Here is a 16,401-nt window from a genome sequence, read left to right as displayed (position 1 = left end):
ATAATTCGATTGATCATACAAGAAGGGATCCACGTATTAGAAAATATAGCGAATGGTTTCAGATCTTTTTTCCAAAGTCAGAAGCTGTAAAAATTCTACATAAATTGACATATTGTGACCTTCTGAAATGTAGTGAGTTCCAAGAAATAACATTATTCCTTGGGAAGATCCTATCAGGGAACAGTTCTAAAGTCCAAAGAGGTAGGGAGGCCAAGAATCTAAGGTCCACTTTTTCAGGCTTTTGGAGTGGCAGAAATTGGAAGAATAGTTTTTTAGCAATCAAATCAAATTTGCCTCATAGCCCCAGGAAAGATATGAAACAACAAATTGACCAAAGAAATCTTATCAGCTTTAGACTGGTCTTTTGCAGAATTTGGGACTGTTCTCGCTGATACAGAATGGAGGAAAAGGAGGAAGGCAGAAAATTAGATGGGCGTTTGCAGTATTTTTTTTTCTTTTTCTACTATCATGAGTTTCCAGAATATGAATTATAATAAGATCTAGGAACCCTTCCAAATTCAATAAAAATGATTCTTTGATTACTTTCATTAGGTGACTTCAGTCTTAACGTTCGTATATTCCAGGATATAAATGCTGGATTTTTGTTGAGTTGATCTCGAAGTAAGAAACATTACCCAGAATCAAGGCAGTTAGAAGTTCCAGTCTTCCTTATGTGGCCCATATGAACTTTTGGAATCATGAAAATTGATTTGAATCATGAAAATTTTTTATACTCACTTGCAATGAGTATAAAGATTACATTTTCCCCATTTTAATTAGGAATGATAAATCTTTAACTGTTATTAAAGGAGTACTTATTTATCTATTTGTCTTTTAATATTTTATTTTCCTCTGGGTCAATTATTGGTTATGTGTGATGACTGAGTATCTCGTTGGATGTGATTCCTCTCCTTGGTTTCTAGACTCTTTGTCATCTTATTATTGTGTGTATTTGTGTTGATAGGAAACAGTACATGGCCACAGCTAATCACTAGGAACCCCTTCTTGGAGTGATTCAGTTATTTTTTAGCATCTGTACTCAGTTTGCTTTTTATACCTTGAGGATAAAAACAAATACCCCCCCATAAAAAACCCCACATACCTCTAGCTCTGAAAGGTATTAAATTGTGATACTGTATTGGATGCAGTATTACTCTGAATGTCAACTTCTGAATGATACTCAGTGCCAGATATTAAAACACTATAATACACTCCCTATCCCTGATTTGCAAACTGTCTTTTGGTGTACTTTTCAGAATTTTCATTTCCAAGGTCCCTGATTATTCTGGATTATTCTGTGGACTCCCTGCCTGCTTGCCTCTATTATTTTTTCTCTCCAGTCCCAACCTATGTAAGACTCCTGGTAGCAGCTTTGCTACGTTAGCTTTTGTTAGATCTATGTTGCACACAGAGAGCAGTCAAATTTCTGGAGCTTCCGCACCAGCCCTCACTCTGCTCATGATTCCTTCGTTGCCTTCTAGCTCAGGCTTACTGCTTGGGTGCACTGCAGTCTAGTCAATGAGCCAGGTGTTGCGGTTGACTTTTGTGCTCATCTCCTCCTATGTGTTTAAATCTGTAGGAGCCACATTTTATTCATTGTCCTTCTCCTACCACTTCAACCTAGTGTCTGGCACATAGCATCCCTTCAGATTTATAGAACTTATTTTGAAGTAGTTTATATATTCATTCTGTATCTCCTGTCAGAGCAGTGAGTTCTCTAAGTGGACTGCTTATATAATGAAAATAACAAAATTTAACTTTTCAAAACTTCAAAAAATCATTTTATGTGTATGTATATACACACATTCTTCATCATTCCTTTGGCTTTTAAAAAAATTCTTCTCTCTTTCGGCTGTACCTTTTATTTGTATCTCCCAAAAATCTTACTTATTTTAAAGCATTTAAACCTTTTATGGAATGCATTTTATTCCCTGAAATTATTAGATGTGGAAAGGCCAAAGTTAATGAATAATAATACTCTTTGAAGACTAACAGCTGCTGAATATAATGACTCGGGTTTTACTGGTATTCCCTTCCATTATATAGAAAGAAAGAAAAAAGTGTTAAATAAATTTCAAGCAAATTATACATACTACTCTGAAATTTTAATGTATTATTAGAATCATTTTTCATTAATTACTTGCTTAGCAATTTATTTTTTTGTATTTTTTTATAATTACCCTAACTTTTCATTATGAAAATTTTCAAAATATCAACAGATTGAAATAGTACAATGAACACCTATTTACATCCTCCTGGATTCACAGTTGATAATGTTTTGCCTTATTTGTTTTCACTCTATATTTATTTATACCCTTTTTTCTGTTTGGCTATTTGTCAAGTAAGTTGACATCCTTATGACATACTACTCCTAAACATTTCAACATACAGCTCTTAAGAATAGAGAGATTACCCTAAGTAACTGTATTATCACTCCTAAGAAAAATAACAGTACTTTGGCTATATTTTTCTTAATTTCATAACTACTTATTAATAAAATCAAAGACCATTTAAAGATTTTTTTTCTGTAGCTAAGATGGAATATATATGACTTAAAATTAGATTATTAAATTAATGTAATAAGAACTGACACTTTTTTTCAAAGCACTCTCTGTATTTCATACACTTTTCCATATATTAATGTCTAATATCCTCACTGATCAATGAGATATAGGTAATATTATTCCTATTTTACAGATGAGGAAACCAAGGCAAGGAGAGGCCAAGGAGCCTGGTCATATCTAGTAAGTGGTGGAGACAGTGTTTTAATGCAAGCAGTTTAGTCCAAAGCAGTGAGCTTAATGATTTGCCGGCCTGCCTGCTGATTCACTTAACTCTCATGAATTACCAGTTATTTTACAATGAAGTAGCAACATGTTTTTTCTTTTTTCAATTTTTCCTTTGCTCCTGTCTTTTATTCTCACATAATTGCATGTATCTATGTGGAAATCTATTAAGCTTTTCTTAATTGATTTATGGTATATGTGCTCAATTTTTACAAATTTTGATTTTGACTCTGGCTTCATGTTATTTAAAGAAACAACTATAACAAAAGTAAGCCTCTGGTCAATTTTTTTTCCTAAAATTGTCCCTTGGTAGACTTGCAAGTCCATATACCTACCTAGCGTAACTTCTTTCTGTACAATATTTATTCAAGCACTAATAGTTTGTCTTAGGGTCTTTTGAGTAAATTAGCCTCTAAAAATATATAATGTTATCTTAAAAGCAAAGTAATGGAGTAGGAAGAATGTATGCTTAACTTTCCAGCCATCTGACCTTGTCAATTATTAGATATAACATTGAATTGGATTAATTAACTATTCTGAGTCTGTTTCCTCATCTGTAAAATAAAGATAATACTTTACAGGTGATTGTAACAGTTAAATGACATTCTTGACATCTGAGTAGATATGCAGTAAAAACTAAATGTTAGAGTGTATATCTTTTTTAGTCTCAGAAAGTTTGAGGTATTTTAAATTTCCAGTATTATACCACTGGTTACAAGCAGCTTAGGAATTTTTTATGAAGTAGTTAACTATACTATAACCTTTGTTATATAATATAATATCACCAGACACAACTGACTTTTCAATCATTAACTAAAAATAATTTAAAATTTCTGTGGTTGGGAAAAGGCTGCATAATATTTTACCTTTAATCTCTGAATTTTTTATTAACAAAAATTATTTTAGAATATGTTCAAATATGCCAGTATATTTACACTGTAGATATTATAGATGAGTGTATGTATTTTCTGGCAGATGGCAGTCAAGTGTTTTGAGAAAAGGAGGTCTTTTTCTGGTTTGAACAAAAGCATTGAAAGTCTAGTGGTGGCCCTGATTAGCAATATGGAAAATTTCCAAGTACATTATTGCTTGTGCCACACCTGGGGGGGGAGGAAAAGAGGAAGGTGGAAGTGTGTATTAAAGGTTGGTAATTGCCCACAGTTTAAAAATCTAATAGATAATATTCATCTTTAGCTGAAGTTATTTAGGACTGAAGAAGTGGCAGTGTGTTGTAATGTTTAAGCAGAGGCCTTGCAGTCATGTGACCTCTTTTCTTATCTAACTGGTCACCTTATGCTAGCTCTTCACCCTCTTTGTGCATTAATTTTTTATGTATAAAATGGGGGTAATAGTACTTACCGGGTGGCAAGACTGTACATGTTCCTAGATAGAATCTGTGTGCTTACTATATACCATGTGTACTGTTTTATCTGTATATACATGTACGTGAACTCTTGTCATGGGAAGCCCTTTATTTAAGAAATGATCTCTGGCTGCAGGGTCAGGTACCTTACCCAGCCTCAGATTCCACCCAAGATATCCTGATTCAGGTCGGCAGAGGGGAGAAAGGAGGCACAGTATATTTTGGAAAAGCTGCCTGACTCCCAAAGTTATTCTGTGTTCTTCCAACTCTTCCTTGCTTGACCAATAGTATCGGTAAATCTGGCCTTTATTTCTAGTTATCCCCTGCCCACGTATTAAAAATCTTCATTACCCAACTCATACTCTTTTCTAGCTCTGTCCTTCAAAAGAGCTGCTAATATCCTGCTCTAGACTGATCCTCACAGTGACAACTTGGTTGGAATCTGAACTTGGAAATCAGAATCCTATCATAGTGGGTAGGCTCTGGTCATCCTGTGTCTTTCCACTTGCTTTGAGTTTCTCTTAAGTTGCACTGAATTTTCTTTCATATTTCCACCTAGCCCATTTGTTTTCTCCCGAGTTTCACTTCTCACATATGTGACAGGCCACATAACTGTAACTTACTAAAATTTGCCTATAATAATCTATGTGCAATGATTAATATTCAGATTATGGGGGCCAATCTAGCTGTTAATCATTTGAAGTAGCAATCATTTATTTTTTTTTTGTAAAATAGCTTTACAGAATTCAGAGGAAACACAGTTGAGATCCAGATGCTGAGTTTTTTCAGCTGCATTTGTTTTATATTAACAATGGCCATAACTGTAATTTTCACAGCAGTGAACTTTTAAAATTGGATCAACTCACGATATCATTTATGTATCTCTTCAATAACTGGGATTAACAACCTTACATAAACTGGGTTTACATTAAAAGATTTTATGTTAAATTGTAGCTTTATGGCTAAAATTTGTGAAGATTATTTGAGCTGAGAAAACTGCTAAAACATGCTTCTATTTATTTTTGCCAAAGCTTGCCCTTATTTTTTGCTCTCTCTGCCAGCCTAAAGAATCATCATGAATTAAAGTTATTTGTGACTTGTTTTATGTAATATGATATGAACTGTGAACTATTAAATTTCTTCTAAAAAAAAACAAAAAATTTCTTCTGATAGTTCTGTCACATATACATTTAAGACTGAGGTGTTTTTTTATTTTAGTTAATTGAGAATTTTTCTTCTATATATAGAAAAAGAGGTTGAAAACAATTACAATCCTATGAAGTTTGGTAATTGTGGATGAGCATTGTCCCTCAAGTATTAAAAATAATGAGAATGAATCCAATACATTTGTTTTAAAATTCCCAATTTTCTTTCAAGCAGCTCATACATAACTTCTTTGCCAAGCATTTTGATATCCTCCTTCCAAACCAAATTGCTTCCCTATATGCATTTTATGTGGCACTTTGCACAGATTTTCTTTGCCCTATCAGGTAGTATCAGAGTTAATGGCTTGAGAGTTTTGTTTCAGGCATTCCCTATAAGACAGGGTCTGGTATGATGTTCTTGCTGTGTCAAAGATATGGGAAAGCAGCATTTCAAATGTATGACTCCTCTATTTTGTCAAAACGACTTGTCAAATGTTAAAGTTTCAAATAATTCTAGAATATGCTGATTTTCTGTTATTTTCATCATCTCAATAGGACTATACAGGCTCCTGCCCAAGTTCCAGTGGTTGTGTCCCCTGGGAATCAGCATTTGCATACAGTAACACTCCAGACTGTGCCAATCACAACAGTGATAGCCAGCACGGATCCATCTTCAGGTGCGGGGTCTCAGAAATTTATTTTACAAGCCATTCCGTCATCACAGCCCATGACAGTACTGAAAGAAAACGTCATGCTGCAGTCCCAGAAGCCGGGCTCCCCTCCTTCCATTGTCCTGAGCCCTGCACATGTGCAGCAGGTCCTTACCAGCAACGTGCAGTCCATCGGCAATGGCACGGTCACCGTGGCTTCATCTCCGTCCTTCAGTGCTACGACCCCAGTGGTGACCTTTTCTCCTCGAAGTTCACAACTCGTTGCTCACCCACCTGGCACTGTCATCACTTCGGTTATCAAAGCTCAAGAAACAAAAACTCTTACGCAGGAAGCGGTGAAAAAGGAAGCTGAAGATAATTGGAAAGAAGACAGTGAGAAAACTGAGCCACAGCCTCAGCCTTATGTGATGGTGGTATCCAATTCCAACGGATTTGTCTCTCAGGTAGCTATGAAACAAAATGAATTGCTGGAACCCAACTCTTTTTAATTAATATACCAAAGGAATTATGGATGATTGTTTTTTAATTGAACATTGTCAGTTGTCTGCAGACTATCTGATTGATTCTCAGAGAAATTCTACAAATGTTCCTAATTTTGTAGTTAATTGTTAAAAATATTAATTTAGAGTTAATGTTGACTTTGTTGGATGAGGGAGGGAACCCAAGTGCTTCTCTTTGTTCTTCAAATGTTTCAGAATTCAGTTGTGAAGGAACAGGCATTTTATACTATGAAGACCTTCTTTTCTGATTTTTTTTTCAGTTGCTATATCATAAGCATTTTTAACGTTTCTTTTTTAATTTTACATGGTATTAGCTTTTCTGATTCTTTTGTAAATACAGTACGTCAGTATAAAGCAACAGGAAATTTATGTAGGAACTATTTTCATTCCATTTGTGTAAGTGAAAGTCTTGACTCTTTCAAATGCAAGACACCTAATTTCTACTTTGTTAAAATTATGATTTCACTTAGATTGACTTTAGTTGGTTGCACTGCATAAGGAACTATGAATATGTACATAAAAATAACATGAAAAATGGGAAAATGTCCATGATACGGCTGAACCTTACTTCAGAAGCAGGAGAGTACAAAAGCATCAGCCTACGAGTGGCTCTCCTGTTGACTTGGTTGTATAACTGGGCAAAGCCACTGGATCTTTTTGGGCCTCAGTTCTCTCAAAAAAGGAAGGGGGGGTGCATTGGATTAGACTTGATGATCTCCAGTTTGCTTTCTGGTTCTAAATTTGAAGTTTCTAGCTCCTATATTTTAAAGTTAAAGCAACTAAAACATTATCACATATTTCTTAATGTAAATATAGGCTAACATATTACAGAAAAGTAAGTGGCCCTACAAAATTCATTCTTCTGTTACCTGTAAGATCTGCTATGAATCTAAATTCTTCCTAAATACTTTGTTCATTAACTCTGCAGGCCACTGTGCACCGTGGTCCATTAGTAAACTTACGTTGCCGAGTGCTAAACGATATACTGCCATTCTGAAAGAGTCAAAGCTCTTTCTTAAGGGCCCAGAAAGCAACCAAGCCTTGGGCTAATCTGGCTGAGTAGTCAGTTTCTATAAAAGCATAATTGCTTTATATTTTGGATCATTTTTTATTGGGAGTGGGGGGGTTGCATACAAAGATAATATACATATATATCTAAGTCTCTGAAATGAAATAGCTTTTAGATTACTTTTTCAACTGTAAATAATGTACATTTAATTTCACAAGAAAAATTGTTTTCTGCAAATTTTCTAGTACAGCAAAGGAGAAATTTTTGTAGATGAAAAAAATCATTGTTTAGAGGTCTGATGTTATATGTTTTCATATTATAGAGTGAATTTGTATTTAAACAAAAATTTAAATTTTGGAATCCTCTAAACGTTTTTGTATCTTTAATTGGTTTATTATTAAATAAATCATGTAAAAATCCTTAATGTTTGTGTTTTCAAGCAAATGTCTCTTAAGAACAAATACACAGAAAGTGTTGCTAGTATTTACAATGTTACTAAATGTTCGTATAACAAGCTCCACTGGTCAGCTTATACTTGCAGACTTGTCATCCTCTCATTTTTCCTTGTGTCTGTGCCAAACGGTGGCTTCCAGATGGCACACAATGGATCACCATAAGCTCTGAAAATTAGAAAACCATAACATTTTCTCAGCAATGATATTCAACATACTTTAAAAACCAAGGTTTCTGATTAGAAAATAGATCTGTTAATTGTTAAACTTGGAAAACATGGAAACAGAAAAATAGAAGAAAATTAAAATCTTAGTGCAATACCCCTGTACACTTAATTTTCTCATGTCAGTTAATACTCTTCCAAAACATGATTTTAGAAGGAGCATTTCTATCTCTGAAGTCAGAGGGAAGCAGAGAAGAATCTGAATGAATAGGCCTTGCTAAATTTCCCCGTTCGCTACCCTTCACTCATACCCTTTTTTCCTGTCATTTTTCATGACTTTCCATTCTATCAAACCTAGTATAAAAACACTTAGGCTTAAGTATTTCTTTGAGTCTTTATTTTCATATGAAATCTCCCATGTCATGTAAGACATATTAAAATAAATACGCTTTCCCCCTTTAATCTGTCTCTCTCAGTTTGATTTTTAGGCTCAGCGAACGGGGTCATGGAAAAGTTCTTTCTCCTCCAGAACTCTCTCTAGCCATGCATCCCCTAACATAATCTGATTGTTCTGAACTCCTGAACAGGAGCATAGTGCTCATTCGGTACCTGACCTTGTACATCAAGTCATTGATTCAACGTGTATTTGTTAAGGAAGGATCTGTGATGTTACTGTCACTGTCCTTAACCTAAAAACCTGACGCTTTCCTCATTTTCCATTCATTCTTTAACCCTCTGTAGTATTGCATTTGCTCTCACTATTACCCTGAAATTACTGTTGCAAAGGTAACCAACTAACTAGTAATTAATTTTCATATTGCCAAATTTCTATCCTTATCTTCCTTGACCTTTCTAGTATTTAACCTTTTATAACTCACTCTTAAATTTTCTCTTGCTTTCACTTTTGTGCCCAGCTTGTTCCTATTCTCCTCCGGCCTTTATAATAATTTCTTAGTATTGCTCCAGAGGCTTTTGCAAAGGTTGGAGTTCCCCACGTTTTATCCAGTGATCACTGTTCTTTTCTTTTCCTTTCTTTTCTTTCTTTTTTTTTTTTTAAGATTTTATTTATTTATTTGACAGGGACACAGAGCTAGAGAGGGAACACATGCAGGGGGAGTGGGAGAGGGAGAAGCAGGCTTCCCACTGAGCAGGGAGCCTGATAGGGGACTCGATCCCAGGACCCTGGGATCATGACCTGAGCTGAAGGCAGACGCTTAACGACTGAATCACCCCGGCACCCTGATCTCTGTTCTTTTCATTGTCCTCATCTTGTGCCCCCCAGTCTGTCTCCCCAGTGCAACAGGAGTGCCAGTTTAATTATGTCAAACCCTTCAGTGTTGAGCCCTTCCTTACTGTCCTCAGAGTTGATGTCCTGCATTGTCTTACCCCTTCTTGGTCCCACCAGCCTTATCTTCAAATTTTACTCTCCAAATCGTAACTGTCAGTAAGGATTGGGATACTTTCAGTTGCATGAAACAAACAAAAAAGCCCAACTCATAATTATTAAATAGTACAAAACAAGAAGTCTGGAGTTAGGTTTCCAGGTTAGTTAATTCCGGAACTCAGGGGTGATAGCGACCAGATTTCTTCCCTCTCTGCTTTCCCATCCTCAGGATTTTGGTTACTTTCTAGAATGGCTTCTGCCGTAGTTGCAAGTTCCTTCTTTGTTTCTGTTTATCAGTAAGAAGACCTTTCCCAGAATACCCTGAGCAGCCATCTCTTCAGAGCTTATTGGCTAGATTGGTCATATACCCCTTCCTAAACCAACTGCTGGCCGAGGAAGTAGGCTTACCATAAATGGCTTAGTTGTGTGTTAGGGGCATGGACAGCCAAACAAAATTAGGGCTCCATAGCAAGAAATAAGGGAGGAATGATGCAGTTTACTATCACCTATACACATCCTCCTTCCTTTACATACACTTAGTGCTCATGCCTACATAAAACTTCTTTCCGAAAGAGAGATCAGCCAAAGTCTCATCCAGTTACTTGATCCAGTTTCATGACTAGGATGTTTGGGATGATGTGCAGACCTCTTTTTCAGATCAGCTGTGCTCCCTGGTTTCTTGTCCTCCTCAGCCACATCTAGTATGAGCGCTCAGAAACAGATTTTTTTCCAGGGTTCCCCAGCTTTAGAATACATTTCTTGATGGTGTAAGTTTGATGCCCTGTCCCAGGGTCACCATATTCCCGTCTAGAAGAGTTGTGTCCTCAGTGCCTTCCATCCTGTCTCTTAAGACATAGTTGGCCAGTTACACATACCAGGGTCAGTTGGGGATCATTCCACTTCCAAATACCAAACTGTCTGTCAGTTGGAGTTCTTGGTCATTAGCAACAGAAATGAATTCTGGTTCTTAGCATAAAAGAAGTTCTATTAGAAGAATACTGCTTAGCTCATAGAATAGACACAAGGACTAGAGAATCGAGATCCGTCTGAGTCATATAGCTAGGAACAAACTGCACAACTAGTCTAGCAGGGAAATTGTAGCCACTGTTGTCAAGTACCGAAGACCAAGCTTTGTATTACTGTCTCTACTGCCTTAGGAATTGGATATTGATAGGAGTGCTACTGCCTCTAGAGAGAATTAACCAAGGTACTTCCTTGATTCATTGTTGTCAGCTAGCTACCAATTTTTGTGACTGACAGAGCCTAGGTCAAGTGTCCAGCCAGGACTTGAACTCCAAGGGATGTTGAGAAAGCAAAAGTTGAGCTTCTCAACTAGTTTGACATTTTCAGCTTCTATAGAGGTGGCTGCCTCAGTGGGCATTAAGACTCAGGGAATCCCCCAAACATAAGGGGGCTGAGATTCTGAGCTGCCTAAAAGAATGACCTATGTCTTCTGTGCGGGAAAATCCAGATTTTGTGGAGCTTGAATTTACACAATTTGGTGATTGGGTGGGTGAAGGGGATGTAGTTAGGAAAAAACAAAACCCCTGCATTTGCTGTCACTCTGTTTTGCATAGTTTATCTCATTCTTTTTTTAAAAAAATATTTTAAGTAATCTCTACACCCAACGTGGGGCTCAAATTCATGATCCCGAGATCAAGAGTCACATGCTCTTCCGACTGAGCCAGCCAGGTGCCCCCAGTTTATCTCATTCTATTTGGCTAACTTCTACCTGTTCTTTGAACCTCAGCTTAGACATTACTTCCTGAGAGCTTTCTCTGAGCTCATAGAAGCTTCCCACTGCTGTCATAGAGCCTTTTAATTTCTCCCATTTGGGCACGTGCAACAGAACGATAATTGCTGGCTGATAGGTGTGATTGCAACACTATGTAAGAGCCAAACTTGTAGTCATTTTAGTACTCTCAGGTCCTAGTGTAATATCTATACACTGTACATACTAGATATTTACTAAATACCTAACTACATTCTCTCCTTGCCCGTTTTCACACTAGTTTTCTCATGTTGCTAACTACCATCTATATGCTGATGACTCAAATCTTATCTGTGGAGCTAAACTTGCCTTAAAAATAGCTTTATGGAGCTGTAATTCACATACAATAAACTGCACATGTTTAAAGAGCATAAACTCATCATCACAGTAATCAAATGGTGAACCTTCCCAGGTTCGGTGAACATTACCCTAAAAGTTACCTTGTGCCTCTTTGTAACTACTCCCTTCTTGCTGTTGCTCCTCGCTCTTGGCCTATTCCACCCCCTAGTTGACCACTGATCTGCCTTCTGTCACTATAGATTATATTAGTTTGCATTTTCTAGGATTTTTATAAATGGAATCATAGAGTATATACTATTTTTTGTCTGGCTTCTTTTACTTAGTGTAATTATTTTTCAATTTATCCATGTTGTGGTGTGCATCAATTTATCATTCTTTTTTTTTTTAAGATTTATTTTAGAGAGAGAATCTGAGTGGGAGGGGTGGAGGGAGAGGGAGAAAGAATCTCAAGCAGACTCCATGCTGAGTGCAGAGCCTGACGTGGGGCTTAATCTCAGGATCCTGAGATCATGACCTGAGCTGAAACCAAGAGTCAGATGCTCAACCAAGTGTGCCACCCAGGCACCCCAGTTTATCATTCCTTTTATTACTTATATTTCATTGCATAGATATACTACAGCTTGTTTATCCACTCATCTGTGGATGGACATTTGGGTTGTTTCTATTTTCAGCTATTACCATTAAAGCTGCTATGGGGCACCTGGGTGGCTCAGTCAGTTAAGCGGCTGCCTTCGGCTCAGGTCATGATCCCAGGGTCCTGGGATCAAGCCCCACATCTGGCTCCCTGCTCCTCAGGAAGCCTGCTTCTGCTTCTCCCTCTCCCATGCCCCCTGCTTGTGTTCCCTCTCTCGCTGTGTCTCTCTCCGTCAAATAAATAAATAAATAAAATATTTTTTTTTAAAAAGCTGCTATGAATACGCCTGAACAAATTTTTATATGGATATGCATTTTCTTATCTCTTTGGTAAATACCTAGGAGTGGTCTGTCTGGGTCATATGACGGTTGTGCCATTTTACATTCCCACCAGCAGAGTATGAGTTTTTCAGTTGCTCTTTATCCTAACATTTTAGCCATTTTTTAAAAAAAGATTGTATTTGAGAGAGAGTGAACAAGAGAGCAAGTGAGCACAAGTGGGGTAGAGGGGCACGGGGAGAGAGAGAAGCTGACTCCCCGCTGAGCAGGGAGCCCGACGTGGGGCTTGATCCCAGGAACCTGGGATCATAACCTCAGCCAAAAGCAGACCCTTAACCAACTGAGCCACCCAGGCACCCCTAACATTTTAGCCATTTTAATGTGTTGTGGTATCTCATTGCGGTTTAATTTACATCTCTCTAAGGACACTGATTCTGAACATCTTTTGATGTGTTTATGTGACATCCACATATCTTCTTTGATGAAATGATTGTTAAAATGTTTTGCCTGTGGGGTGCCTGGGTGGCTCAGATGGTTAAGCGTCTGCCTTCGGCTCAGTTATGATCCCAGGGTCATGGGATCGAGCCCCACATCGGGCTCCTGGCTCAGCGGGGAGCCTGCTTCTCCCTCTGCCTCTCTCCCTGCTCATGCTTTCTCTCTCTGTATCTCTGTGTCTCAAATGAATAAATAAAATCTTAAAAAAAAATTTTTTTTTGCCTGTTAAAAATTCTGTTGTTTTTTTATTACTGGGTTTTGAGAACTCTTTATATATTCTGGATGCAAGCTCTTTATCAGCTGTATGATTCCCAACTATTTTTAAAGTGCAGAAACCTTTTAATTTTGGTAAAGTCCAATTTATCAATTTCCCCTTAAGGAACATGCTTTTAGTGTCACATCTAAGAAATCTTTGCCTAATTGAAGGTCACTAAGATTTTCTTCCTTCTAGAGTTTTAAAGTTGTTGTTGTTGTTTTTAGATTTTAGAGAGAGAGTGCACACGTGAGTGGGGGCAGGGGCAGAGGAAGAGGGAGAGAATCACAAGCAGACTCCCCGCTGAGTGCAGAGCCTGGCACAGGGCTTGCGTTCACAACCCCAAGATCCATGACCCAAGCAGAAACCAAGAGCTGGGCGCTCAACCGACTGAGCCACCGAGGCATCCCTAGAAATTTTAAACTTCTAAGTTTTACATTTAGGTCCATGATCCATTTTGAATTAATTTTTTTTTAAGGTTTAGTTATTTATTAGAGAGAGAGCACACGCATACGCAAGCATGAGTGGAGGGAGGGGCAGAGGGAGAGGGAGCAGCAGACTCCCCAGTGCACAGGGAGGCTGATGCTGGGCTCCAATCCAGGACCCCAGGATTATGACCTAAGCCCAAGGCAGACCCTTAATGGACTGAGCCACCCAGGCACCCCAACTATCAACTATCTACCCTGAATTACCTTTGGACCTTTGTTGAAAATTAGTTGTCTATGTATGTACAGGTGTATTTATGGACTCTATTCTGTTCTATTAATTTGTCTATCTTTGTGCCAGTACACAAGGTTGATGTGCTGAAATCAGGTAGTGTTAGCTCTCCACATTTATTTTTCAAAGTTGATTTGACTATTCTAACTTTGCATTTCCATTTGAATTTGCAGACTCAGTATGTCAACTTCTGAAACAGAAAAAGCCTTTGGGGTTTTGATTGGGATCATGTTGAATCTATAGATCAACTTTGGAAGAACCGACATTTTAACAATGAGTCTCCATAGATGCCTCTCCATTTGTTTAAGTGTTCTTTAATTTCTCTCAGCAAAGTTTCATAATTCTCAATATATACTTTTTGCACATTGTCAGATTTATTTTTTAGTATTTAATATTTTTGATGCTATTGTAAATGTCATAAATTTCGAATTCTGTTGATTTTGTTTTAAATCTTTCCTATTTATTGAGGCATGAAAGGCACAAATCTTGTGTATAACTCAATAAAATTTTGCATCTGAATATATTGATGTAACTGCCACCTAAATCAAGATGTGTGACACTTCCTGCATCCAAGAAGTTTCCCTCACAGATCTTCCCAACTAGATCCCTTTCTGGTATCCCTCAAAATAGTTTTTATCTTCATATAAATGGAATCGATCAGGATGTACCCTGTCTGGCTTAACTCAACATTATGTATGTGAGGTACATACATATTGTCGTGTGTATTGGTAGTTCATTCTTAATTGCTCTATAGTTTTTTTCTCCTATCAAAGGACATTTCCAGTTTTTCCTACTGTGAATAATGCTGTAATCAATATTCTTGCACACAAACATAAGTACTCTTTTCTCTTGGGGATATGCCCAGTGGTAGAATTATTGGGTAATAGGGTATATATGGGACTAGTTTTAGTAGATAGGGTCAAAAAATTTTCCAGGGGTGCCTGGCTGGCTCAGTCAGTGAAGCATGCGACTCTTGATCTTCGGGTTGTAAGTTCAAGCCCCACCTCAGCTGTAGAGATTACTTAAAAAAAATCTTAGAAAGTTTTCTAAGGTAATTACACCAGTTTATACTCCTACTAGCAATATACACAAGTTATAGGTGCTCCACTTTGCCAAGCCTTGGTATTGGAATTCCTTTTAAACAATTCTGGTGAGTGTTGAGGACTGAAGCATGATTTTAGTATAGCTATTGATGTAGAACTTCTTTTCATATGTATATTGGCCATTTAAATAACGTTTGAAGATCAAAGTAACTGACTTAACATATTAAAGAAAGAATAGATATGAACATTTCAATAAAGGCAGAAAAAGCATTTGCTAGTGAATGCTCTCCCCTCTGATGTTATAGCTAAGAAGCCCATCATCACTATTCTAGTCAACACTAAATGAGACATACTAGCCAGAAAAAGACCAAGATAAAGAAATAAAAGGTGTAATCATTGCACAGAACATTAAACCATCTTTATTAACAGATGACAAAATTGTAATCATAGAAATTCTAAAAGAAACTACAAGGTATTAGAAATAATAAGAGAACTTGGTAAGAAAGCTGAATATGAGGTCAATATGTAGACATCAATAGTTTCTATATATCAGCAACAAAGTAGAATATAAGACTTTTTTAAATGTTATTTAAAATAGTACTAAAAAGCCAAATACCCAAGTATAAGTCTAATGAAAGATACGTGAAACCACTACACTGCAATTTACAAAACACTGCTGAAGGAAATTAAAGACCATTTAAATAAATGGAAGGTGTATGAATGATATTTATGGGTTGGAGAACTCAATATTAAGATGCCAGTTTTCCCCAAACAGATCCATAGAGCCAATGCGAGTCCAAATAAAATTCCAGCAGGGTTTTTTTTTTTTTTTAAATTGACAGGCTTATTCTAACATTTATAAATGGAAATAAATTTTATAAGATGTCTAAAATAATGGAAATTACAAAGGACTTAGAATAGCTAAGGCAACCTTGAAAAGTTCTAGGACTTCAAGACTTATTATAAAGCTACATTAATTATGACAGTGTGGTACTGGTATAAGGTAAGACAAACAGACCAATGGAATGAGAACCTGGAAACAGGCCCACCTATATATGGTCATCCACTTTACAACAAAGGTGCCAGAAAAATTTAATGGGGGAAATGACAAACGATAATCTTTTAAGTAAATAGGTCTGGGTCAACTGGATATCCATATGGGAGGAAATGAACCTTGATAGCTTTCACAAAAAATTGAGATAAATCCTAGACCTAGATGTCAAAGTTAAATTAATAAAACATCTAGAAGAAAACACAGAACATCTTCATGGCCTTGGAGTTGATGAAGCTTTATTAATAGGACACAAAAAGCACTGAACATGAAAGATCAGCAAACCCAGCGAGTTTTACCTCAAATATTTCTGTTCTTAACTTTCTGTCCATCCCTGCAATCACTGACATACTTAAGTCACTTTGGCTTGTAACACTCTCCCAAC

General features: G+C 36.9%; 1 protein-coding gene across 8 annotated transcripts in view; it reads left to right on the top strand.

Annotated features, from left to right (window-relative positions):
- Window positions 1-7,891, top strand: part of ELF1 (E74 like ETS transcription factor 1) — a 105,445-nt gene extending 97,554 nt beyond the window's left edge. For all 8 annotated transcript variants that reach the window (XM_035726526.1, XM_035726524.1, XM_035726519.1 and 5 more), the window contains one exon: window positions 5,850-7,891. In XM_035726526.1, the coding sequence (XP_035582419.1) occupies window positions 5,850-6,453 (604 nt within the window). In that variant the 3' untranslated portion in view covers window positions 6,454-7,891. The remainder of the gene's footprint in view (window positions 1-5,849) is intronic.
- Window positions 7,892-16,401: the final 8,510 nt, after the last annotated feature.

Source organism: Zalophus californianus, chromosome 3, assembly GCF_009762305.2.
Source record: "Zalophus californianus isolate mZalCal1 chromosome 3, mZalCal1.pri.v2, whole genome shotgun sequence".
In the NCBI taxonomy this organism is placed as follows: Eukaryota; Metazoa; Chordata; class Mammalia; order Carnivora; family Otariidae; genus Zalophus; species Zalophus californianus.
The sequence above is the reverse complement of the archived record's forward strand: the minus strand, read 5'-3'. Positions and strand labels throughout refer to the sequence as shown.